The sequence below is a fragment of the Girardinichthys multiradiatus genome, chromosome 12, assembly GCF_021462225.1.
Source record: "Girardinichthys multiradiatus isolate DD_20200921_A chromosome 12, DD_fGirMul_XY1, whole genome shotgun sequence".
NCBI classification, from domain to species: Eukaryota; Metazoa; Chordata; class Actinopteri; order Cyprinodontiformes; family Goodeidae; genus Girardinichthys; species Girardinichthys multiradiatus.
Window position 1 is genome coordinate 19,152,928 of NC_061805.1, and position 27,406 is coordinate 19,180,333.

General features: G+C 39.9%; 1 protein-coding gene across 3 annotated transcripts in view; it reads left to right on the plus strand.

Moving 5' to 3' along the window:
• Nucleotides 1–20,595, plus strand: part of LOC124878077 (protein FAM214B) — a 45,958-nt gene extending 25,363 nt beyond the window's left edge. For all 3 annotated transcript variants that reach the window (XM_047381846.1, XM_047381848.1, XM_047381847.1), the window contains 9 exons: nucleotides 8,643–8,831; nucleotides 9,001–9,181; nucleotides 11,574–12,919; nucleotides 14,293–14,351; nucleotides 14,701–14,794; nucleotides 17,042–17,200; nucleotides 18,129–18,197; nucleotides 18,409–18,614; nucleotides 18,792–20,595. In XM_047381846.1, the coding sequence (XP_047237802.1) occupies nucleotides 11,735–12,919; nucleotides 14,293–14,351; nucleotides 14,701–14,794; nucleotides 17,042–17,200; nucleotides 18,129–18,197; nucleotides 18,409–18,614; nucleotides 18,792–18,945 (1,926 nt within the window). In that variant the 5' untranslated portion in view covers nucleotides 8,643–8,831; nucleotides 9,001–9,181; nucleotides 11,574–11,734 and the 3' untranslated portion in view covers nucleotides 18,946–20,595. The remainder of the gene's footprint in view (nucleotides 1–8,642; nucleotides 8,832–9,000; nucleotides 9,182–11,573; nucleotides 12,920–14,292; nucleotides 14,352–14,700; nucleotides 14,795–17,041; nucleotides 17,201–18,128; nucleotides 18,198–18,408; nucleotides 18,615–18,791) is intronic.
• The last annotated feature ends 6,811 nt before the right edge of the window (nucleotides 20,596–27,406 follow it).

The window sequence follows — 27,406 nt, forward strand, 5'->3', positions numbered from 1 at the left end:
AAGGTGCTACTCTTAAACTCTGCCCCTGACACCTTCCCAGATTTTACTGAGAGGTGGTTTTGATGTCAGACTCATCAGCTTATCTGTTTCTGTGTGTAGTTATAATGCTTTCAAAAAATATTTCTACCCCATTTAAGTTTAAGGTTAATTACAAACATTACTGTATTTTTTTTTTAGGATTTGGAACCTCCATGCAACATCTTTTATTAAATTACACTTTGGTTAACTGTAGTTATTTATTAGTTGACTTCTGAAGGGGTGTCAAAATAAAGAGGGCTGAACAGAAATGCATGCCATACTTTCTTAGATTTTTTTTTTTTTTTTTTTTTTTTATATAAGACCATGTAAATATTTTCCTCTTCTTCACAATTACACACTACTTTGTCTTGGATTGTCACATACAATACCATTAACATGCTGTTAAGTTTGTGGTTTTAATGTGACAAAATGTGAAAAAGACCACATATTTCTAATTGTGTTCTATCTGTTTCACAGATGTTTTTGCCGAGTATGCAGATGCTCTAGTTGCTACTGATACTAATATCTGTCTTAGTTAAGGTTTCATTTAATTGGTCAGTAGAAGCAGTGTTTGGATGATCTCGTTCTGTTACGTCTTTCACACCTTCCTTGTGATGATCTGTGTCTGTCCACTCTGCCCCATGTGACACCGGACAGCTGGCCTTTGACCTTATGGCCACTGTCTCCCCTGGCCTCAACACACAACAGTGCTAATGTGTAGGCGATCTTATCTACTCCTGTGAACAAACATACACATTCCAACACACCACTGCAGCTGTATGTCTTTCTTAATTATAATGCTGTCTTAAGTTATAATGTGTCAAACAGTTTAATGTGCATAATAACCTAACCATGGTAGCTGTAGTAGAATAATAAAGACCACACGGATGTATATTTAGTATTAAAGGACTTCAGATTAATTCAGAACAAACTAAACATAACATGCCTCCAGCATCTTATTGTGTTGCTAATAAGCTAGCATTGTTATGAGGACACTTGGTTTTTCAAAATAAAAGCACATCCTGTTACATTCATAAAAAAAAAAATCAACATTCATTTTAATTTCCTTACTACAATGCCCTTTCTCATTATGATTTATTTATTGTGTACCAAGGTCTAAATGTCTAATACTTTTACAGAGGAGTTTATAGTGAATGATGGGTGAACAGTGGTGATTATTTTAAAGACTTCAGGTTTTTCAAAATACAAATATTTCCTGTTGGAGTTAAGCAGAAAATTGTTAAATGTTCAAAAGTAAATTTATAATCCACTGAAATGTAGTGCTACGGGCAGACTAGATGGCATGCATCTAGTGAGGAATCCTTAATTTCAGCCATTGGAGACTTTAGATTTGACTTGGATTTGCCCCTCAAATGCTGGAGAGCTGACTTGGATAAACTAACGTGTAAACATCTTTCTTCAGTACCTGCTTTTGCTACACATGTTAAAGGGACCCACTGGAGGCATATTAAGTTGCTTACAGCTCAATGATGATTATGCACTTTCAACTCTTCACCCCTGTGTACCTGTTTTGTTGAGCTAGTTACGTTAGTTGGTTAACTGTAGTGAGTCCCAGTTGTTTTGAGTTTTCTGTGTGCTAACCTGTCACATAGGTAAGGTAAGGTAAGTTTATTTATATAGCGCTTTTCAGCAACGAGACACTCAAAGCGCTGTACATACAATTACAATACAATTACAAAGCAAATAAACACAGATACTGACACAGAAAAACAAATCAAATGATAAAATCAAACCACAGAGGTAATTTAAAAAAGTAAAATAAAATAAAATAAAGAGAATAGAATGATTGACAAGAAAAGGAAAGGAAAATTGGACTGAAAACGCAACTAATCATGCCTAAATGGCACAGTCAAAGGCCACTCTAAACAAATAAGTTTTTAATCTTGATTTAAAGCAATTTAGGGTTTCAGCGCTTTTACAGTTTTCTGGCAGTTTATTCCAGATTAGTGGAGCATAAGAACTAAAAGCTGCTTCTCCATGTTTAGTTCTGGTTCTGGGTATGCAGACTAGATTTGAGCGAGATGACCTGAAAGGTCTGGGTGGTTGATACACTGACAACAAGTCTGTAATGTATTTTGGTGCTAAGCCATTCAGTGATTTATAGACTAACAAAAGTATTTTAAAGTCTATTCTCTGAGCTACAGGGAGCCAGTGTAGGGACTTTAGAACCTGGGTGATGTGCTCCACTTTCTTAGTTCTAGTGAGGACGCGGGCAGCAGCGTTCTGGATCAACTGCAGCTGTCTGATCGACTTTTTAGGCAGACCTGTGAAGACACCGTGGCAGTAATCAATTCTAATAAAGGTGAATGCATGAATTAGTTTTTCAAGGTGCTGCTGAGACTTTAGTCCTTTAATCCTGGAGATGTTCTTTAGGTGATAGAAGGCCGACCTTGTTACTGTCTTTATGTGCCTCTGAAGGTTCAGGTGTGAGTCCATCACTACACCCAGGTTTCGAGCCTCACTGGTGGTTTCTAGCTCTATTAACTGAAGCTGTGTGCTAATTTTTAAACGCTCTTCCTCTGGTCCAAAGATTATTACTTCAGTTTTGTTTTGATTCAGCTGAAGAAAATGTTGGCCCATCCATGCATTGATTTCTTCTAAGCATTTACCCAGCGCTTGAATGGGTTCATAGTCACCTGGTGACATCGTAACGTACAGCTGTGTCGTCTGCATAGTTATGATAACTTACGTTGTTGTTTATTAAAATCTGAATTAGGGGGAGCATGTAGATATTGAATAGGAGGGGCCCTAAAATGGACCCTTGGGGAACGCCACATGTGATTTTTGTGCTCTCTGATGTAAAGTTACCTACTGACACAAAAAAGTCCCTGTCCTTCAAGTAGGATTTAAACTAATTGAGTGCTGTACCAGAAAGGCCGACCCAGTTTTCCAAGTACTCTAATAAAATGGAGTGATCAACAGTGTTGAATGCTGCACTAAGGTCCAATAATACCAGCACTGTGGTTCTTCCACAGTCTGCATTTATACGGATGTCATTGAACACCTTGACAAGAGCGGTCTCTGTACTGTGGTGAGCAGGAAGCCTGACTGGAAGACATCGAAGCGGTTGGTCATTGTTAGGAAGTTGTTTAACTGCTGAAACTCAGCTTTTTCAATAATCTTATTGATGAAGGGGAGGTTTGATGTAGGCCTGTAGTTCTGTAGTAGCAGCTTGTCCAAGTTGCTCTTTTTCAATAGAGGTTTGATAATTGATGTTTTTAGGGCCTGGGGGAAAACACTTGACAAAAGGGACGTGTTTATTATTTGTGTTAAATCAGATGTTACTACAGGCAAAGTTTTATTAAGGAAAGCTGTGGGTAAAACATCAAGACAGCAGGAAGAAGAGCTTAGTTGCTGTACGATTTCTTCTAAGTTTTTTTTAGTTTATTTGGTGAAATTGGGAAATTTGATCAAAATCAGTTCTAGTTGGAGACATCATTGGTACTGGAGTTGATGTGGATGTGCTGACTGCCCCTCTGATCTTTTGGGTTTTTTCAGTAAAGAATTTAGCAAATTCATTGCAGGCCCTGGTAGAGTGGAGTTCAGATGCTACAGTTACAGGAGGGTTTGTTAACCTGTCGACCGTGGCAAATAATGCACGAGCATTGTTAATGTTTTTGCTGATGATCTCAGAAAAGAAGGATTCCCTTGCATTTTTCAGTTGTAGGTTATATCTGTATAGTCTCTCTTTATAGATAATATAGTGAACCTGGAGTCCAGTCTTTCGCCACCTGCGTTCAGCTTTTCAACACTTTTTTTTCACTTCTGACTGGTGGAGCACTTCTACACGGAGACATTTTCTTCCCAGAAATGACTTTCACTTTAATTGGAGAAATTGAATCAATGATGTCCGAGATTTTAGAATGAAAGTTTTCTACCAACTCATCTACAGTGTTACAGGGCAAAGTGGAGGTAGAAGAGTTAATCTGGTTAAAGGTTTCAGCAGCACCGTCCTTAAAGATGCGTTTTCTTATCATGTCTCTTTGGCAAAATGAGTCAATGCAGATGATGCTTTCAAAAATAACAGAAAAGTGGTCAGATAGGGCAACATCAGTTACAGACACCTTGGAAATGTTTAGACCCTTAGTGATGATCAAGTCCAAAATATGTCCCTGTTTGTGCGTTTGCTGTTTCACATGTTGAGTCAAACAAAAGTTTCCAAGAGTGTCACATAGATCTATTGCACTTATGTCTTCAGGATTGTCCATGTGAATGTTGAAGTCTCCCGCAATAATTAAACAGTCATAATCAACACATATCACAGATAAAAGCTCATTAAAATTACTGAAAAAGTTTGTTTTGGCCTGTAAATATTCAAGAACATGGTTCGGACCGGGCTCTTTACCTGGAGAGCCAAATATTCAAAAGAGTCAAATTGGCCCAGAAATACTTTTTTACACTCTAATAAATCTTTAAACATAGCAGCCATAGGTTGGCCCTCCTAGTCTATTTATACATTTTTCAAGATCTTTGGCCAGGGTGAAGTTTCACTGCATGTCCATCATCTTAATTCAAATGCTTTTGCATCCAACCATAATGGATAATATCTTTAACACACAATATACCAAGCAACTTTCACTTCTATTGTTAAATTTCCATTTTAAATGAACGGTTATGTGTTATACAGAGCAGATTTTAATTTGGACAGGGGAATAGAAATCCCACAGTCCCATTGACTAAGCTCTACACTACACATTTGATTGCCAGTTGATCCATTATTTATCAGTATGTTATCAAAATACAGTTTTAGTGCCTGCCATGACTAAATTCATGATGTAAGGGTGTTACTGGTGCTAACAATAGAAGAGATTTTCCAGTTTCATATGTGCATGGACTGTTAAAAAAAAGAATAATCAAAAACAATTTCCAAGAAGAAAAATGAGATAAGTTAAAATAACTAGCCAAAAGATCAATGCAATTCCAGCTATTCCCCGAAGTGTTTTAAGAATTTTGGTCTCTAAAATTGTATACTTCCTTGGTTCATTTTGTTTATAGCTTGTTTATAGCCCTACATTATACCATGAACTTAGCTGATTTATTTCTCTTGGTAGTTGAGTGAAAATATTTAGATGAATAATCCTAAAAATACTCAAATCTCATGCATAATTTAATTGGTACATCATTTTTGAGAATGCTTTATATTATACCATATTTTTATTAATTGTGCTTCTGATCCCTGTTTCGGCCAGTTGGCTCGTAAGAAATATGACAGATTATCATCAAACCAGTTTAATTATAACTGATCTCCTTTTGGAGGAAAGCCTTTTCTTTATTAGAGTCACAGTACCACATTTACTTACAGCAGACAATGAGTAGATTTAAATTGTCAGTGGTCAAAGCGGAAACAAAATGTCCTTAAGGTTTGAAAAAATTAATTAATGATCAGCATAAACTGTTCAATGGAGAAAAGGAAAAGTTTAGAATGACCAAAAGTTCAAACGTGTGAAATGGCAAAAAGACCAAAGGACCTGCAGCCAGTGGAAACAATATGATCTGTTGAGACATTGTCATTTGCTTCATCTTCCCACTGCCTCTGGGTGCAGAGGAGAAATCCGTGTCAGCGAATGGCAAGGACACATTGATGCACAGTTTTTTTTTTTTTTCAACTGCCTTTAGCCTACTTTTTAAATTACAGGCTTAGGAAGATTAATAACTGGTTGTTTCCAACTCTCTGCAAGTTGCTGCTGATACTGGTTGACTTCTTGGGTTGTTACTAAAATGAGTTGGTTTTACCTGAGTTTATAGTTGAAGTTTTAGGGCCACACCTATAAAACTGAACACTCCCTCTGGAACTTTTCTCATACAAACTTATACTAATTTCAGAGGCTTGGTAAAAATTCTGGAATGTTTGCTTTATTTGGACATTAATCTATGAGGAACATAAAGTAGTTTTGGGCTGTTTGTGTGCTCCTCAGATAACACAATACAAGCTTTAAATGCAAATATTAGTCACAATGTTCAGTGATGCAGCTTTCAGTTTCCTGAGTTCCTAAATCAGTGCACACACCCAGCAACCTGAATTATGTCTTGGAGTGAGGCCAGAGTGTTTACTCGCTTCTCAAATCGACCAGGCCATAGAAGGGTTGGGCAGCCTCTACCAGCCCTCTGCTTCTTCAAAATATGGCCAGAGATTGGGCAGGTCCTGGAACTTAACATTTGGATAGTAACTATAAATACTACTAAAGGTTATACTTCCTCTTCTTCTGTAGCACATTGATTCATATTACCTATTCTTTGTCATTTTACTCAGTAATGATATGAACCAGAGATTCCTGTTGGAGTTTGATGATGCTGCTTTACATTAGGGTTCCAATATTTAGAATAGCTGCCGGCATAAACATTTGTTTTAGTTTTTTAGAAATGTTTTAATCTGAACCCTTTTTAGTTGTTAAGAGTCAGATTTATTTCCTGGCATTATGCTCTTATTTTGGAGTAGTTTTGATCACATAATTGAAAAAGGCTTTCATGTGCAACCTACGATTTCCCTACTGCAAAGAGACCATATGTTGGGTGGCTAAGCGGTTGGAGAACACAAATACCTTTTTGGTAAGCCATTGTACACACTGTTTAGGCATACCAATAAGAACGCTGAGAGGTTAAATAAAAAATGGTTATCTCTTTATTATGACATCTGGTTAGGTCAGGGGATATTTTATGCAGTAAGTGAAAATGTTGTCCTCAAAGTTGATGTGTATGAAGCAAAAAAAAGTGGGCAGGTTTAAGGATTTACATCTAGGTGTCTATGTCACAGGATCTCCAAACCTGCAGCTCTTGTAGGGTGTTCCTGGTCTGCGTGATCAGATGTCTGGTTTTGAGATTAAGTTACCAGAATATATACATGGTGCATTGCAATTTGTTGCGTCTGGGCCTGCAAAATCATAGAAAAGTCTGAGTGCCCTGTCCACTGCCAAACGCAGCAGCAATGACTAATCAAGCATCAGAACTAGACTGCAGCGTAATGGAAGATGGTGGCCTGTAAGTTACGTTTTCTTTTACATCACCTGGCTGGACGGGGACATGTCGGTTACCTGGGTAACACATGACACTATGGTTTACAATGGGAAGTAGACAAGCCAGGTCAGGCTGTGTGAGACTTTTGTAATTTTCTACAGTGAAATGTTGTGTCCTGCTATGTATGTGGATGCTACTTTGATGCAAACCACCTACCTAAGCACTACTGCAGACCCTTTGACAAACACTGAATTTCCAAAAGGCTGCTGTGTCTTTCAGCTGAATAATAAGACTTGCCACAAAGCAAAAATTATTCAGGAATGGTGGACTGGAGCACAACAGGGTCGCTTGGCATCCGAATTCTCAAGATTTCAATACAATCAAGGATCTGTGGGTGTGCTGGACTAAGTCTCATCCATGGAGACCACACCACGCAACGTACGATACTTAAAGGATTTGCTGCTAACTGCTTGATGCTAGATACCACAGCAAATGCCTGTGCAGATTGTCAGTCATCCGGGTCATGGCAACTACAACGGGTTTAATTGGAGGCAACCAGACTTGGATATGTTTCAAAATGTTTTAAAGGAAAAAAACAGATTAAAAGTCTGATTGCCTCCGATTAAAGCCTGTTGTAGATATCACAGCACACTTTCATAAAGTCTGTGCTTTAACCAGCCAGGGCTGTTTGGCAACAAAAGTATAAGTAATATTTTTATATGCAAACATAGAGGTTTACAGTGTTTCCCCTGTTCTTTTTTTGTGTTCTGTCTGGGTTCTTCCTATTGAAAATGTGTGCTTTGTTTGACCTGTAGAGATTTGTCTAAGGAAAAAATGACATGTCTTATGACATGGTTTATCGAATGCTGTTTATCAGCAAGATAACTGAAATGCCAACTCCAGGTCACCCAGAGTGCAGCTGGTCTGACCATTTCTTATAAAAAAGAACAGCATAGACATGTAGATGGGTTACACTTGTGATTTAGTCTTTTAAAAACTCTTTTCACCAATGTGTAGAAAGTGGATCTCTTTGTGTTTTGTCTCTGCCAACATTATTTAAAATGAAAAAAGCAAAGTTACTAGTTTTCGAAAGGGAAAAGAAATGGAGACCGACTGTTTTTTTAAATGAACAGAGTATTGAAATTCATCTCTTTGACTATACACCTCACATGGAGACCAGCAAATTCCTGTGTATATTCATTTATGTATTTGTTTTCTGAAGAAGCTTCTCCATTCTCCCGGACTCCCCCAGCACGGTCCTTACTTCCATCAACCTCCTCAAACACTCTGTAGCTATACTCTTCTTTCTCCCTCTTTGTGGCCAAGTACAAAGGAGTCCTTATCCTTGGGCTACATGTTGCCATGGAGATTACTCATTGCGACCCCTCCTGCCTCCCTCCCTTCATCCAACATTCCCAAATTCAGGTCCAAGTAGGACGGGAAACAGCCCACTTCTTTTGGTTCAGCACCATGTGGTGCCAAGTTAGCTCCATGAAGTGACTCCTTCATGTGTGATTATCAGCTCAAAGAGTTTGGGGCCTTTGTGTTTTAAATGGGGGATTTCTTCATGGAGAGAATAGAAATGAGAACAGTTGGTTCTTATTGTCCTTTTCATCATTCCTAATGGTTTGGGTGTATGTTTGCTTCTTCAGGGTCTCTGGGTGGAATGACCCAGCCATGATGCCACAGCCGTGTCCCACCTCACACCCAGGTAACCAAGGACGGTTCACCTGGCTATCAGTCAGTCATAGAGGGAGTGGCAACAGAATTACTGCCAACTTGGATTCAGAGACGCTTCCGTTTAAGAACCCTCTGCCGTACTGACACTCTGACACTTGGTGGTAAGAGCAATTTCTCAACAACTGAATTTGATGTTCATATAGTTGTACAGATAATTTTGAAATTGTATGTTAAAAATTGTCTAATATCTGCTCTTACTATTGCCATTGTTTTTAGTTGTGAAATGTGATATGTATTGGTAGAAGTTGACTTACCTTCTAATTTTCATAGGTGTGAGTGCCTGTGCCATTGATCTTTGAACCCGTTTCCTGTTCCCTAATTATCTGCTGTATGATGTTGGCATCATTTCACGCCAGCTTCTAGAAAGATGGATGAATTCCATGAATAGCTTATTTAGACACATCTTTCTGATGTTGTGCCAGAGAAGACCCTTCAACACACTTGCACAGAGGTGAGATGTTGGTCTTCTCATTGTACTTAATAAACTATTCAGATAAATACTGAAAGAAATAATAAGAATCATGTTTAGAGTTTGTGTTTTACCAGCTGAATCTGTGTGCTGGATTTGTGTCATTTTTCTTTCTTGTTGTATTTTTATTTTTAGGGCAAAATATAGTTTTCTGCTTAAATCTTGTTCAAATAACACAATAACAGTCAAGTCAGGAGAGACTCATCTGTAACAAGGGTTGCCAAACCTTTCAATTTGTTTATGTAGCTCAGCTCACACTAAGCTTAATCTCAAGGCAGTTTGCATGATGGGTCCAATTCCTATCCTATGATATGGAGTCCAAATTTGTCCAATTGCATCAAGTCATCGACTTGACAGCAATCCCTCATCTTGAACAAGTGAGCAGCAAGTATGGAAAGAAACCACTCCCTTTTAATAGGAAGAAACCTCCAGCAGAATCAGGAAATACATCATATCTGGCATCAGTTTGACTAGACAGAAAGGAGACAGAAACACTGAACTAGGAGCACTTTCCATTAAAAAGAAAAGCATAGAGAGTACACAGTCATAATTGGCAATGTCATTGGCTGTATTGAGGAACGAGACAAAGGTGAACACAAAGGCAGTAGGTGGGGAGTACCCTCTACATAAAAGAAAACAGAACAGAGAGTTAATGGCAACAGTAATTGCAAATGTTCTGTGAATAAAGAGTTGCAGTAGAAAATGGGACCATAGAGAAAAGTGGTGAGTGAGTCTTCCAGCAGCCGAGCTTGCAGCAGCATAACTATAAAGATAGCTCAGAACAACTTGAGCCTAATAATAACACTTTATGAAAGAGGAAGGTTTAAAGCCTCTAGTCCGAAACTGGGCAGCTCACTACATAAAATGAACTGTTGACTTTGTGAACCCCTCTACCAATATTAAAATAACACTGGGAATTCACCTGGTGAAAGAAATGCATACATCACCTACAGCTAGAGTTCTGCTTTTATCAGTGTGAGTGATAAATACTGTTAAATAAACTAAAAGTAATCATTTTAAGCTTTATTTTATTACAACATCTATAGAACCCTACAGTTGTTTCAAGCCACGGTTTAAACACAGGTTTATAATGATTAAGAACCAACCATCACAGGCCATCATTTGCTGTTGCAGTAAGGCTGCAGTTAAAATGTGTTTTTAATTCTATCTTCAAGAAAATGTATAAATCCCCTTTTCTTATCCAACTTTAGATGAATGGGCAAGGAGAGGGATTATTCATGCTCTTAAAGTGTGAACACATTTAATGTTTTCTTGTTTATTTTACTTGTGGTGCTTGTTAGTAGCAGTCATGCTGTGTTATGCTCTTCTATTGATAGAACATTTTCCAAAGAAATAAATTATACAGCACAAAATGTAAATTTTCTGAATTCAAAAATCTGAAATTATAGTTCAGTTTTGTAATAAAATCTTTGTTTAAAAAGGCGGAATAATCAAAATTCACCAATCAAAATTCTGTAGCCAATTGTTTTCTAAAACTTTGCCTTGATTTTAGCTGATTCCGCTTTCTTCCTAAACGCTAAAAAACAATATAGGAACAGCAAAGATGGAAAATATTTAATTTTAGCATTCATGCTGTGAGCGATGACTAAGGGATACTAAAAGTAGATGGCATGTGAGAAAGCAGTTGCTGGAAAAAAGGGTTTTACTATTGTCTTAAAATAAAATGATCATGGAGTTTACATTTTAGACTGGTTTTAGTATTTTGCAATAGAAGTTTAAACTGTTAGCACATCTAGAATTACAAAAGACATCAGTCTTTGGGGCAATATTCTAGAGAATGTAGCTCCTCACTTTCATATGGAGATTTTCCAAAAGGCTGCCACTATTTCCAAATTCAGGATGTTCCATGACCAAGGTTAAATGCTCAAAAGGATTAAACAGAGCAGTTATGCTGCACTCCATTTAGTCTACTGTTAGCAACTCAACGTTTGCTCTCTCTCGCAGCCTGAATGAACCAAAGGCACTTCTTAACTTGGTTTCTTTTACATCTCTGTACTTACTCTGATTTAATTTTGAACACATTACTAGCTAACATTGAGTTTTCTTCCATCAAAAATAGCCTCCAAACCAAATATTGTTGTCATGGCGACCTAGTGGCATGTAGTACGATGCGTTTGTTGACTGTAAAAAGATCTGCCTTTTAAACTTATGGCTTGAAGGTCACCGGTTACAGCCAATCAGGTTATAAAATGGGCAGATTACAGTCACCAGCCAATTTGTTGGTGCATGTCAGCTGAATACCTTCCTGTTCTTCATTTGTAAGAGACTGATAATGAAATATTCCACCATTCCTACTCTTTGCTAGTATGACTTTCATAAACCATGTAGTAATACTGGATTCTGTTCCTCCCAGGTGGTGTGTGGCTCATCTTGTTTCACACACTTTGATGTCATCATAGTCATACCTTTAGGACATCGCCTTTTCCGTGGAACATCTGGGTCTGCCTCCTGGTATTTTTGAGGACCGACTTGACCTTGTTCCTCAAAAGTCAAGACTCTTGCAGCAGCAGAATCATGCGGCACATTCACGTGGAGTTGGCCCAGAAAAAGGCTCAACTAGAGCTTCCAGCACAGGAGGGGGACCTGCCGCCATCTGCAACCCCAACAGTGGGACTAGATCCTGGCCTTAGAGCAGGGCCGCCCAGGCGCTTTGGCCAAGAAGAGTTGCGGCTGCAAAAGGTTTACCAGCTCTCCATTTTCTCTCAGATGGGAGGATTTTCTGCCTCCACTGGATCCCACTCTGAAGCCCATCAAAGACCATTTCGGGCTGGTTGCAAAAGAGGGTTGGAAGACCCTCAGCTGACTCACAAGCGTTCGCACCTGGAAGACACATCAGACAATGAGGTTATGGAAGGAGGTGTAATATGTGAGTCTGCCCTTGGTGAAGCCAATGGGAATGGGTCTGTAACTGGGAATGGCGGGCCTGTTCCTCCATACTCTTGCATGCATTTGGAGCGTAGAGACTGTGAAGGTGGACTGTCACCTAGGTCACCACCGCTCTCCCCAAGCCAAACTCCCTCCCGGCGTCCAGCTCAGCACAATCACGATAGACCCATTCCTGATGCATTTGTTCCACTCGTGCCCAAATCGCCCCCAATGTGCGACCCACATGGGCATATCTGTGACCAGGGACACTCCAACGGAAACTCAGCAAGGACAGAAACAACTAATGGGGTCCGCACACCAGCCCACTTGTTAGGTGGCCCTGGACATGATGGCTGTAATAATGGCTCATCTGGAGGCCAGCTCAGCCCCCTCTTATATGAAATGTCTACATATGAAACTCCTAATCCTGCCAGCCCCACAAGTCCACCTGGTCCTTTCTCCCCTCCACACCATACAGAGATGCAGGAACCAGGGGAAGCTACTGAATGGGACATTGGTCTTGAATCCTCTCCACCTGAGCGAAGTGCTACCCAACAGGCCACTTCGTCAAATGGTCTGGCTTCCTGGGAGAAAACTCCAAGCAGTAATGGACTTCGTCTATTCTCTGGAGGCCACTGGCCGGCCAAAAAGAGACTGCTCTCCCCAAGCGATACAGCAGACTCGTGCTCTGAAGATGAGGGACCTTCTACATCTAAAAGAAGCAGGCTGTCTTTGCTAACTTCAGGAGTGGGTATGGTCTCATGTCGCAGCACTGATGCTAAAGCTGCGCCATACTGGAACCACCTGCTGCCATGTATACGAGACCGACCTAAGGTTAGGACTTACAAACACACACACACACACACACACAGTGCTCATCCTGTGTCTCTATTCGGCCAATAGAAGACAGAACAGAAGACAGAAGGACGTTTTAGAATGACTCTTGACTTAGGGAGTTAAGATTACCACTATTTGAAAAACACTGAATTTCCATGGTTTTGTTTTTTTTATTGTTGGAAATCTTTCCAGCTTATTTTTATTGCATTACCTCGTTGAATCTTATTCTTCAAAAACTCTGACTGGATGTTTTTGTCCTTTAGGGAAACAAAACAAGTTTTAACTGTAAAACCACGGGAAATGCAAATGTGTGAAATGTTTAAAGGTATAAAATTATGACAACTTGGCATGAACTGAAGAGCAAGAACAACTGCTGGCCCTGTTATTCCAGGGAAAGATGCTGGGAAGGATGGTGGGCCGTCAATAAAAAAAAACAGAAATCACGAGGACAAGTAAAACGTTAAAGCATGAAGTGACGGCTGGCTCATCATCACTGCATGCTGGAACAGAGCAGAGCCGCTCCAGAAAAAAACCCATTGATGGAACGGCTATTGTTCCCTAACATGATTGTGGGGTGTCCCTCATGCTGATGTATGAGTATACACACAGCTGCATGTATAGATGCATTTTGCTTAAAATCTTTCTGGAAGTGAACTGGACATTTTTTAACTCAGGGAGGCCAGAAAGAGCTATTTCAGTCAGTATTTATGGGGACTGTCCTAACAGGGTTATGTGGTTGTGTTTCAGAAAGTGCTCAGCATATGAGGGAGGAATGAAAAGCAGAGGAATAGATATCTAACTAAAACACACTTAAAAAAAGGAGGAAAGGACATGTGCACAAGACAACTGCAGCAAAGCAGAATTAGTTAAAGAACAGTGACGAAGCTAAACGAAGCTGATGTTTCAGTAAATAAAGGGTAGCAGACACAGGATTATTAAATAATGCCTATGGTAGATTTAATTGTATGTGACGATGAGCCAAAAAGCTGACAAAGGTTTTAAAGGTGGTTAAATTATGAATATCTTAACTATGAGTGAGAAATTTGTTGTGAGCAAAGATCCAGAAGGGGGTGTGAGTTTTGCTGGCGACGGGTCATCTGACCAATGGACGGCGTTTACTCTAAACACAAGCCTGGAAATGGACAATATTCCTGCATCTTATAGTCAGTGCTCAGTAAGTAAAAGTACAACTGAAATACACAACCTTACAAATACCATTGTTCTAAAAGGAAAACAGAAACAGGTTCTGATGAGAACATCTCATGCAATTCAATATTTTATTTTGATTCTAATGCATGCTAAGTGACTAATCGAGATATATTCAGACAAAAACAAATAATTATTTCCCTTTTTTGTGTGTGTTTTTTCAGATTGCCGTAGACTGCACCAGATCTGGGAGACAACTAAAGACTGGGTTGCGCTTAAAAAGGTGAGTCATCTATCATTTATTTAGGCCTCTAATTACAGCATTTATATTCAAGTAAATAGAAAAACTACAGAAATGTGGTAAGGACATTAGAATAGTTACATATTTTCTATGTATTAGTGGAAGTGAATGCATGATTTAGTGAGGGTTTGCACATTTTAGTCAAATCTACAGAGGGAGTTGGGTTGGGAGGTTAACGTATGCTTCCTCTTGCTCTAAATTAAAGGCTTTCCTGTCTGGCCTTCAGTATGCAGACACACTCACAGGAGTGTGACATATTGGTTAAGGCAAGATTATTGTAATCTCAGCCACTAACCACTGGTGTTTTTTGTGTGTTTGTGGCCATATCCAGTCGCCAGCTGCGCAGCAGCAGGCAGACCGACACTGGCCGAGCCACACGTTGGCCCTCGTCTTCCATCAGTAGATCGCTGCTCGGCAACTTTGAGGTACTCAGGTTTAACATTAATTTTATGACTTAATAAAAGGCAAACTCTTTCTTTATCCAAGGTAGAATTTTTTTTATATCAAGGATTAGCAAGTACAAGAGAAGCATTTCTAGTTGTATGAATTCACTCATCAGGATTGCCTCATTCCTGATTCTTTTCAAACTGATTTAAGATTAAGCATATGCTGATACATGGTCCCAGTCCGGTACTACCTTAAGGTTATTAAAATCAATACTGTGTATGTTTTAGAGAAACTCAATAGCTTTAAAATGCCTCAAAATAATGGATTGCATTTCAAGTTATTTGTGTGTGGACAAAACTTACAGAAGCCTTTCTCCTGCTTCATAAACTTAACGCTTTACTTTGAACGTTGTAAAACTGAATAATTTGTGTTTTAGCTGCACTCTGCCCAGCTCCTCCCACACTGACAGCTGTCTGGAGATGCTTTAGCATGGCACACAGAGCAGCTCAAATGCCACAGACAGAGTGGGCGCCACAGCAACCAAGACAATCTTTTTTACTACTGTTAACCTCTTTATAAAGGGTGAAAAATGCTTAGAATGTGAGGGGAAAGCCCATGTTTTTTAGATTAATAAAATAATGTGAATACTATATAATCCAGTTTTGCAATCTGTGCCCAACAAAAATAAGCCTGCTAGGCTGCATCTGACATAAATCACAGAAAAACTGGTATCTGATTCATCAGGGACTCTGATATTAATTATTCAAAATTCCTTCAGTGAGATACTCTACGTGGCCTCAGATTGGTTAGTTATTAGATTATTTAATAGATCAATATCACGATATAGGTTAATGTAACTTTGTCAGAGTCAAAAACTAAGAAACGAACAGGTTTTTTTGTGTATTAAGAGTTATGGCTTTTCATCAAATAACACAGTCGTGGCCCCTTCATTTTCAAGGGAATCCCTCAGGGAAGTCAGAATCCGGAGTTCATGGGTCTGAATTTATTTGTATTGCATAGAATAGAAAATGAGCACCCTTCACAATTACTGACACCCCTGGCAAAAGTGTGTACTTACCTTCAGATAATCATGTTTTCTTGCAGCAGTGTGATCTCAAATGTAAATATTTAGAAAAATCCAACATTTAATTGGAGTAAATTTATTCAGTGGAGAGAAAAAATTCCACATTAAGAAATGATTACTTTTTAATAAAACCAGAAATGTCACAGTCAGGTGCTCCCTAACTAATCCACAAAATGAAAGTAATCAGTCATTTTTATTTTTCCGTTTACTGTTTAAAGGGATCAGAGAGTCTTAGAACATTTAATTAATAATTAATTACGTATTGCTTTCTTGTGGTATAAATATGACGTACCACGGATTTAACTTTCTCTTAGCCACTCTTCAAAATAGGCAAGACAAGATATAGTGCTGTTTAGGCAACTTAGATATGTGTTGACTTTTTAAGTAAGGAAACGGCAAAAAGAAAATGGCTTGTTGCCTAAATTTGTCAGTCAGAACAATAATTAAGAGTTTAAAACAACTGGAACTGTGACACATGAGGCTGGACAAGGACCCATATTTATTTTGCTACCTCACACAGCAAGGAGAGGCATCCCGGGTCCTTAAGTCTCCAGTAAATTATTTTTCTTTCCTACGGGTGCCAGTAATTATGGAAAGAGCTATACTGTACATCCTGCACTATTTAGCAGTTATTTGAATCACAGCTTAATCTATAAAGCTAGATATTTCAATGGGGATACGCATTCCTTCATTCTAAAGTGAAAATATGATATAAACCCCTAAATTTAAGGATTTTATATTGAAACACTGCATATAATGATAAAAAACACTTGTTTTTTTACAATTATTAAAGTATGAAATTTTTTCATTTTGAGTTTCTGTTTTCTAATATTACACAGTGCTAATTTATTGACCATGTTACAGAAATTGCAGTAAAGGCAGATCATGTTCTTAAAAACATTAATTGCTTAATGTGGAGCCGCTTCTAAAATAAAACAATAAGGAAAACAATATTTGGATAAAAATGACATTCAGTAAATTGATCTTGCTATGAAATCACTTTTAGGTGCTGGCTAATAGATTAATATTCCTATCTGGTGTTAGATATTTCTTGGGGTTTAAATAGGATAAATTTAGAGTAATCACTAGCTACAACTGCATCAGTAATAACTGTAGCTAACACACCCTTCATATACGTAAAGGTGATGATTTTTAAGATTTTTAGGACTAAAGCCCTCTTCTCCTTTTATTTGTACTGCAGGAGTCCATATTGAAGGGAAGATTCTCCCCATCTGGGCAGATTGAAGGCTTCACAGCAGAGATCGGTGCCAGTGGCTCCTACTGCCCGCAGCACGTCACGCTGCCTGTGCAGGTCACGTACTACGACATTTCGGAGCATAGCGCACCCTCACCCTTCCTGGTTAGTCTGTGTGCATCTGTGGTTGTTTACCTGCCCAAACCGTATCCTCTCTGAATCCAGAGATTAAAACAACCACCTAAAGCACAGCAGATTGGTACTGTGGTTATTGAGCTCCAGGGTGGGACCCCGGCTCCGCCATACCGGGCGACGTCACGTGATTTTATTTAGACCTAGACGTTAAAAACAAAATAGATTCTTTGTTTTTGCTTTCACAAACATATTTTTCACTAAAGGCTAGAGATGCACCAAACAGAGTTTGGTGGCTGATTTCCGAGCTCTGGTTTTTGTAAAACATTGTCATGCTAGTACAGGTTTTGGTGGATTCAGATTTCTCTGTAAAAGAAATATAAGATATAAACCTAAGAAAAAATAATTATGGAGTCCAGATTCTCTTAAGCATCTTATATTAGCGATTAGCGTGGTTAGAACAGAGATTTGAGTTTACCCTTACATTTTCAATATCAGCGAGGGATTGAAAACTGGAGATGAAAAAACAAAGAGATGTCACAGATATTTAAAACCATCTGTATTTTCCTAAAAACCTGCTGAGAGATGCAGATAATTTTGGTGCTGGGAGAGCGAGGCTTAAAGCAGGTAACAGGAAGGCTTTTCTGATTTTAGAAATGGGGTTTACCATTTGTGATTTATTTAGTATAAAATGTTTTATTTAGTTTCATTTTAGAATAAGACCATCTATTTGCACTTTTTACTGTGCCTTGATGCAAATATTGTGGATTTTGTTTTTCTTGTATGTTTATTGGGGTGTTCATGGATTGGCCTCTATACGCATAAGTCTGACTAACCTTCCCATATCTGGTTATATTCTCTTGTGGAAGTCTGGAGCTACTAAAATGCACAGGAATTTGAGATTTTTTTATTATGGTTTGTCATTGAGGTTTTTTTGCACATATGTTCCTTTCTCTAACAGGGTGTGATATCACTCGAGCCTCTTGGAAAAAAAGGATACAGCATACCCAAAGCAGGGACCATTCAAGTGGTGAGTATGTCCTATGAAAAAAGTAAACAGCTCTTTACCTTTGAAATACTTTTTCTGCACTGCTTCAGCATTTACCTACTAAACAGGTTTATTTTTCATGGGCTAAATGTTTTTTTTTCAGTAAGGAAAAAAACAATAGTTCATTGTTTAAACAGAACCGTTAATTCTCCCATTTTTGAAGCATGAACTCTTGTGTTGTGCATCTCCTCAGACCTTATTTAATCCCAACAAAACTGTGGTGAAGATGTTCCTGGTGACTTACAACTTTGGAGACATGCCAGTCAATCACATGACCTTCCTGCGTCACCGTATCTTTCTGGTGCCAGTGGAGGAGGGTACTGAGGAAAAAGATGAGGCATCTCCAGGAGGTGCAGTGCTCGACAGAAAGAGGATTCTTTGCTACTTGATACATCTCAGGCACGGTTCTTTTTTTTACACCCTTAAATTGTGCTCTATGACCTGCTACAAGTTATTCCAGAGATGCAGTGTATGATCAGATATTTTAAAAAGAAATATTGACAGCCAGTTGCAATACTTTTTTAACAAAGTATTCAACTAACATGCTATTTCTCTTTTTTGTCCCTTACTTTTCAGATTCCAGAGCTCCAAATCTGGAAAAATTTACTTGCACAACGATATCCGGCTGCTATTTTCCCGTAAATCCATTGAAGTAGATACAGGGATCCCGTATGAGCTGAAATCTTTCACCGAGGTGCCAAGAAACCCTAAATACTCTCCCCGTATGTGATCCCCAGCCTGACCCTTTGCAGTTTCCCTAATTTTAAAAACAGAGCTCTTCTGTTGTTTCCTTAAAAATGACTGACTGCAAGAATGATGGACACAAAACTTGATGAAGACTGGAGGAAGTGCTCCTCAAGCACACTTAGACACATACAGTGTTGCTCTTTGGAAAAGTCCCTCGTTTTTTCCTGTGATATACTTTAAATTTAGAGACAGTTTCAAAATGTCGCAAAAAATAAACATGGCAGATCTTCTTGTCATCTAGTCACTTGAAAATATGAAAAACATTGAAAGTCAGCGCAGGGACTGAAGAGCAAGCATACAAGCAAAAGCAGGACATTTTCATTGCCTTCATCTGTACGACGAAAGGAATGCACAGATTCTGACACACACCAAAATGGACTAGTGCATATCACAGACTAAAAGCTTTTGGTGGCAACTCGAGTGTTAACATGCATGCCTTGTGACTTAAACGCCTGAATTTTCCTTTATTGCTGTTTCACACTGTCCTTCATTCTGCCTGCAACATCAGCTGCCTCATTGGACCAACAATTGTAGTTCTGCAACTTTAGATTGGAAATGAAAAAAGGCCCTAAATGATAAACACGTCTGTAACTGTTGGGTGTGAAGCACTTTTACACCTCTCTGATGATAGAGAGACAAACACTAGTGAAGTAATAGAGACTGCTCACTTTAACTGATGTTTAAATTGATAAAAAAAACCATTGAATTCATTTGTTCAAACTCAGGATTTCTTTAGAAAACTCAAAATACATCCTCTTTTGCTGTTTAACCTTGTTAAGGTACAGAACACTGTGTACACACTGTCATTTAGAAAAAGGAATCAATTTCTTATATGTAGCCAGACTGAGGGACATTGTGGTGTTTTCTTTTATTTTTCTTAGATTGTGTTGAGAACATTTGGATGTTAGCGCAGATATTTAGGGGAAGCATTATTGGCATGTTTTGGTGATTGGATATACTCATCAGAACTGAGTAATGAAAAACAAAACAAAATGTTAATTACCCATAAATATAAAGTATTAAATTGAAATGCAAACCAGTTTTACTTTTTTGTAGTCAAAATGTTTAAGAAACAAATATAAATTTGGTTTGATGTTCTTTTTCACATTTAAAATTATAAACAAAATCGCTGGCAAAGGTGAATATCAAATTGACCTGTGCTTTTCTTTTATGTACAATGCAGTATACATTGCAAACATTGCATTCTGTGACTATAGGAGGCACTGTTTCTTCTGCACGATAGTGTGGCCAAGTTTAGATGAACAATAACAAATAAATAAAATGGATATGTAAATTTTGGACAAGGATAAGTATTTAATTTTTGAAGGGATATCATGGGGTGGAGCATTTTTTATTACTAGTTTCTGATGAGAAAACCCAATTACATAAACATGCAAACTTAAAAAAACACAAGCTGTAGTATTTTTAATTTAAGTTTTCAAAAATGTCTTAATGAGCAATATGCTGCACAAAATAAAGCGTGTTTTCAGCGTGGTCAAGCTTTTTGTTTGGAAGGGTAAAAAATGAAAAAGAATTGAGAGGGAGGGAAGCAAGGAAAGTGGGGTATTTAACATGAGGGGGGAAAGTATGTCTATTTAAAATAATAAACTCTGAGACTGGTGTGTAAACCCAACATTTTTGTTTTTGTTTTTCTGATTGAGAGTCATTGTGGAAATTTGATCCCATAAAAACATTGTGAAGTAAATTAGAGATTTTTCCTTTTTACAAATGTATCTAGCCATACATTTCACTCCCAAATATACGTTTAACACTTACTACGTTTTCTATTGACGTTTTTAACAGTAAGACTGTTAACTTCGTGAACAAGACCCCGAGATACTTAAACTCCTCCACTTGAGGCAGGAACTCCCCTCCAACCTGAAGAGGACAAGCCACCCTTTTCCGGTCGAGAACCATGGCCTCGGACTTGGAGGAGCTGATCTTCATCCCAGCCGCTTCACACCTGGCTGCAAACCGCCCCAGCGCATGCTGTAGGTCTTGGCTAGAGGGGGCCAGCAGGACCACGTCATCTGCGAAAAGAAGAGACGATATCCTCTGGTCCCCAAACCAGACCCCCTCCGGCCCTTGGCTGCGCCTAGAAATCCTGTCCATAAAAGTTATGAACAGGACTGGTGACAAAGGGCAGCCCTGCCGGAGTCCAACATGCACCGGGAACAGGTCTGACTTGGTGCCGGCAATGCGGACTCAGGGTGGATCTCATCCACCCCTGAAGCCTTGCCATCGCGGAGCTTTTTAACCACCTCGGTGACTTCAGCCTGGGTGATGAAAGAGTCCAACCCCGAGTCCCCAGTCTCTGTTTCCACCAGGGGATACATGATGGCAGGATTGAGGAGATCCTCGAAGTACTCCTTCAACCGCCCGATAATGTCCCCAGTCGAGGTCAGCAGCCTCCCACCCCCACTGTAAACGGAGGTGGCGAAGCACTGCTTCCCCCTCCTGAGGCGCCGGACAGTTTGCCAGAATCGCTTTGAGGCCAACTGGTAGTCCTTCTCCATGGCCTCACCAAATTCCTCCCAGGCCCGAGTTTTTGCCTCTGCCACAGCCCGGGCTGCGGCACGCTTGGCCTCACGGTACCCGCCAGCCGCCTCAGGAGTCCCACAAGCCAACCACAGCCGATAGGACTCCTTCTTTAGCTTGACAGCGTCCCTTACTGCCGGTGTCCAGCACCGGCTTAGGGGATTGCCGCCGTGACAGGCACCGCAGACCTTACGGCCGCAGCTACGGGCAGCAGCATCGACAGTAGATGTGGAGAACATGGTCCACTCGGACTCTGTCTCCAACATCCCCCGAAATCTGGTCAAAGTTCTCTTAGAGGTGGGAGTTGAATACATCCCTGGCCGAGGGCTCCGCCAGATGTTCCCAGCAGGCCCCCACTATGCGCTTGGGCCTGCCAAGTCTGTCCGGCTTTCTCCCCTTCCAGCAGATCCAACTCACCACCAGGTGGTGATCAGTGGATAGCACAGCCCCTTTCTTCACTCGACTGTCCAAAACATGCAGCCAAAATTCTTATGATACGACGACAACGTCGATCATTGACCTCCTGCCTTGGGTGTCCTGGTGCCAAGTGCACTGATGGACACCCTTATGCTTGAACATGGTGTTCGTTATGGACAATCCGTGACTAGCACAGAAGTCCAATAACAAAACACCACTCAGATTCAGATCAGGGAAGCCATTTCTCCCAATCACGCCTCTCCAGGTGTCACTGTCGTTTCCCACGTGGGTGTTGAAGTCTCCCAGCAGAACAATTGAGTCCCCGGAAGGGGCACTATCCAGCACCCCCGACAGGGATGCCAAGAAGGCCGGGTACTCGGCACTACCTCTCGGCCCGTAGGCCGAAACGACAGTCAGAGACCTGTCCCCAACCCGAAGGCACAGGGATGCAACCCTCTAATCCACTGGGGTAAACCCCAACATGAGACTGCTGAGCTGGGGGGCAACAAGCAAACCCATCCCAGTCCGCCGCCTCTCCCTGTGGGCCACTCCAGAGTAGAAGAGAGTCCAGCCCCTCTCGAGGAGATGGGTTCCAGAGCCCACGCTTTGTGAGGAGGCGAGCCCGACTATTTCTAGTTGCTATCTCACGACCTCCTGCACAAGCTCAGGCTCCTTCCCCCCCCAGCGAGGTGACATTCCACATCCCTAGAGCCAGCCTAAGCATCCTGGGATCGGGCCGCCGAGATCTCCACCTTCGTCTGCTGCCCAATCCTCTTTCCACCGGTCCCTCACGGTTCCCCCTGCAGGTGATGGGCCCACTGGGGGATGGCCTCGCGTCTCTCGTTCGGGCTTGGCCGGGTCCCGCGAGGAGCAACCTGGCCACCAGGTGCTCTCCGAGTCCGGACCCCACGCCTGGCTCCAGGGTGGGACCCCGGCTCCGCCATACAGGGCGACGTCACGTGGCTCAATTTAGTAGTCCTCGTGAAGGTGTCTTGAACCACTCTTTGTCTGACCCGTCACCTAGAGCCTGTTAAACATGGGAGACCCTACGGGCGAGAAGCAGGGTACATCCTAGACTTGTCGACAGTCCATTGCAGGGCAACACAGAGACACACTGGGTAAACAACCATGCATCCACATAAGGGCAATTTAGAGAGAGCAGTTAACCTAACATTAATGTTTTTGGACTGTGGGAGAAAGCTGGAATACACAGAGAGAACCCACGCATGCACTGGGAGAACATGCAAACTCCATGCAGAAAGACCCCTGGCAGGAGGTCGAACCCAGGACCTTCTTTACAGCAAGGCAACAGTGCTGCCAACTGTTGTGCTGCCAATAGATAGAAAATACATCAGTTTAAAATGTTTATATATAGAGATTTTAACCTCCCTAATTTGTTTAAAGCTAACATGTAAATGTTAGTCTCATGAAAAAAAGAAAATAAGCTGATCTTATAATAGCTTTAGTTCTTTTTTGAGCTTATTGTGTTTTTGTTTTTTTTATCTACATTATTCTTAAGCAAAAGTATTATCTTAATACTTTTGCTTGAGTAGAGAATTATTGAGACAAACCCTATTTAGGTGTTCTGCATTAATTCTATAACAAAATGGTGATAATTAGTAAAATACAGGCATTAACAGTAGCTCTTCATGAAGACCTTTATGTTCATCAATTTTAGCTATTTATTTAGAGCTGATTTAATTTAAATATTTTTTTCCTCGTGTGTGGCTTGATTAAAAAGAAAGTTTGATAATGTGTCGGCAATGATATGAATCAATAGACTTAAATCCAAGCCCAATGCAGGAGATGTCTTAGCAGCATTTACAAATCTGAATAAGAGAAAGCTACAGTGGGCTTTCCAACCCACACAGTGGCTGGAAAAAGACCGGCTTTGGCCACTCTGGACTATTAAATTTTAATGGCAAACCGCTTGAAGGTGAAATTATCTATTGAGTTGCTGAAGAAAACGATGATAGTTTTTTTTTTCTGTCCAACTAAAATAATAACTCACAAACAGTCATGCTTTACTGAAATACATCGACCAGGGTGTCAGACGAAGATGCACCAATCCTGTAACCTTCTAAAAACGACTCATTGTTTATGTTAAAAGTGATGTGTGGCTTTTCATCTGACAATACAGCTCTCTTTTTTAATCTTACAGTTTCGATAAATGACACATATCGCCTAAGGACTTGCAAAATACCATGTGATTGAAAATATATCTGCAAAATACATTTTCTATTTATCCAGAATATATATGTTTTCACCTCAGAGAATAGAATAGAATCTAAATTAAAGTGCTTAGTTCCAAATAAAAAACACAGGTGTATACACACCAGTGATATCCTTAAAGTATGTTCCTACAGCAGTTCTCAGGGCTCACTTGAGGTTGTTCAGCAGAGTAAACTTTGACCAAGATAGAGGAGGCCATTGTTTCACCTTTTCCTGTTTTTAAACCATGCCACTCTGTTATCTAGTCTTAAAGCATTTTCGCCCTCTGGAGGTATGAGGGAGTACTCCAGCTTCACATGTAGGCCTATTTTATTTCAGTTGGCCAAAGTCATTCATACAAACATTCAGTGAGATTTACCTTCTCATGACTGATACAATATTCTGAACGGAAGCTATAATAGAAACTAAACTTATTTTTGTATTTAAAAGGAGCAGGGTTATTAGAACGAAGATATTCAAGTATTTTTAGCCCGTGGTTTTAGATATCCTTGAAGTTAGCATAATGCTGCTAATGGGTGTTATACAGGGGTTGGACAATGAAACTGAAACACCTGTCATTTTATTGTGGGAGGTTTCATGTCTAAATTGGACCAGCCTGGTAGCCAGTCTTCATTGATTGCACATTGCACCAGTAAGAGCAGAGTGTGAAGGTTCAATTAGCAGGGTAAGAGCACAGTTTTGCTCAAAATATTGAAATGCACACAACATTATGGGTGACATACCAGAGTTCAAAAGAGGACAAATTGTTGGTGCACGTCTTGCTGGCAAATCTGTGACCAAGACAGCAAGTCTTTGTGATGTATCAAGAGCCACGGTATCCAGGGTAATGTAAGCATACCACCAAGAAGGACGATCCACATCCAACAGGATTAACTGTGGACGCAAGAGGAAGCTGTCTGAAAGGGATGTTCAGGTGCTAACCCGGATTGTATCAAAAAAACTGGCTGCTACAGCCAAACCTTTGGTCACTTATGCCAATGCCAAACGTCGGTTTCAATGGTGCAAGGAGCGCAGATCTTGGGTTGTGGAAAATGTGAAACATGTATTGTTCTCTGATGAGTCCACCTTTACTGTTTTCCCCACATCCGGGAGAGTTACGGTGTGGAGAAGCCCCAAAGAAGCGTACCACCCAGACTGTTGCATGCCCAGAGTGAAGCATGGGGGTGGATCAGTGATGGTTTTGGCTGCCATATCATGGTATTCCCTTGGCCCAATACTTGTGCTAGATGGGCGCGTCACTGCCAAGGACTACTGAACCATTCTTGAGGACCATGTCCATCCAGTGGTTCAAACATTGTATCCTGAAGGCGGTGCCGTGTATCAGGTTGACAATCCACCAATACACACAGCAAGACTGGTGAAAGATTGGTTTGATGAACATGAAAGTGAAGTTGAACATCTCTCATGGCCTGCACAGTCACCAGATCTAAATATTATTGAGCCACTTTGGGGTGTTTTGGAGGAGAGTCAAGAAACGTTTTCCTCCACCAGTATCATGTAGTGACCTGGCCACTATTCAGCAAAAAGAATGGCTTAAAATCCCTCTGACCACTGTGCAGGACTTGTATATGTCATTCCCACGACGAATTGATGCTGTTTTGGCCGCAAAAGGAGGCCCTAGACCATACTAATAAATTATTGTGGTCTAAAACCAGGTGTTTCAGTTTCATTGTCCAACCCCTGTACATACCATATATATATATATATAAATATATATATATATATATATATATATATACCATAATATATCAGAGGCTTTTATAACTGGTACCACCCAGTATATACAAACTTTATATACTTTGTATATACTGTAGAAGAGAAGAAGGAAGAAAAATATTCATATCAAATATACATTCCATTTTCACTCATAAGTTGAAATATCCTAGTCGGGAAAAAATAACAGAGGACCCAAGAAGTTTGAATTCCAAGTGGAAATGTCAGACCAACCCTGATTTCAGCATCCAATATGTCCATCTTGGATATAAAACCTAACAATAGCTGCAGATCAAAAATGATTATATTTACAGCTGATATTTTGTATCTCATTAAATCTTTCACACACACAGTACTATACTACCACCTGTGCTGAACATGCTTCCACAGTGTTTTAAATTACAGAATGCGGAGGAATACATTTCTATTAGCTTTGATTCCTAACAGTTATATATATATAATATAAAATAAAAAAAAGAGTGGAGTCTGAATAATAATAGACTAGAGTAAATAGGATAAAAGTATATATAACAAAGCACAAAGAATCAAATAAATAGCGCTAATATAAATTAATAGAAGTAGAGCTCAGTTCTTAATAATAGCTTTTAATAGATAAAAAACACAACTCTTAAAATGGGGAACTGCGTCCGGAAGCAGCCCCCGTTAGAAGGAGATGCAAAGTTTATGCTGTAAAAAGATCCAGATTCAGTAAAAAATCTGGCAAAATGTCAGAAAGATTATAATTTTAAAGGACATCTTTCGGTTCCTGCTTGTACCCATTTGGTGCAGAGATTGCAACAGAAAGACAAACTTAGGAAAAGGAAAAAACCCAGTCAAACATAAAAAATAAAAAATTGGCTTGCTGAAGCTTATAAAAGAAAGGCAGGGAACGATAAAAAAAAAAAATAAAAAAAAGCAAGGAGGTTTATATATCAGTTGCCAGAGAAGAAGATAATGACACTTGTGTAGTAAGGGGGGGGGGAGCAGGCAGCCACAGCCCGCTGCAGCAGCTGTGATAGTGCCTGAACCCTCAACGCCAGTGGGACAAATAACTAAAGAGGCACCACCATATTCACCACCAGTTTTTCCGAGTTCACAAACTATGAGAGAGGGATCCCCAAATTTAATAACCAGCTCCCCAGTAGCAAAAATACTAGGTGGAGAAAACAGGCAATTAAACTGGATGGCCTTGTTGGGACCCACAGCCATGGATTTCAACATTAAACTCCGGTACGGACCTTTCTGGAACTTTCAAAATAAAGTGCATTAACCTTCTTCCGGCACAGCCAGGAAACGGGGTAACTGCGGACTTCCTGTGACGCCACTACCCAAATAAAAGCACAGCTTCCTACATCTAAACGTTTGCTGATTATTGCTTAAGTTGGTTCCAAGACTAACTTAACTTCATTTCCAGATTCTTCAAGATAATCCTTGGTTCTCAAATATAAACATTGTATGGTAATGTTGCATCACTCTTTTGGTCATGATTTTCAATCATCTTTAATCAACTTGTTTATATTGTACATAGCCCATTAGTCTTCCCT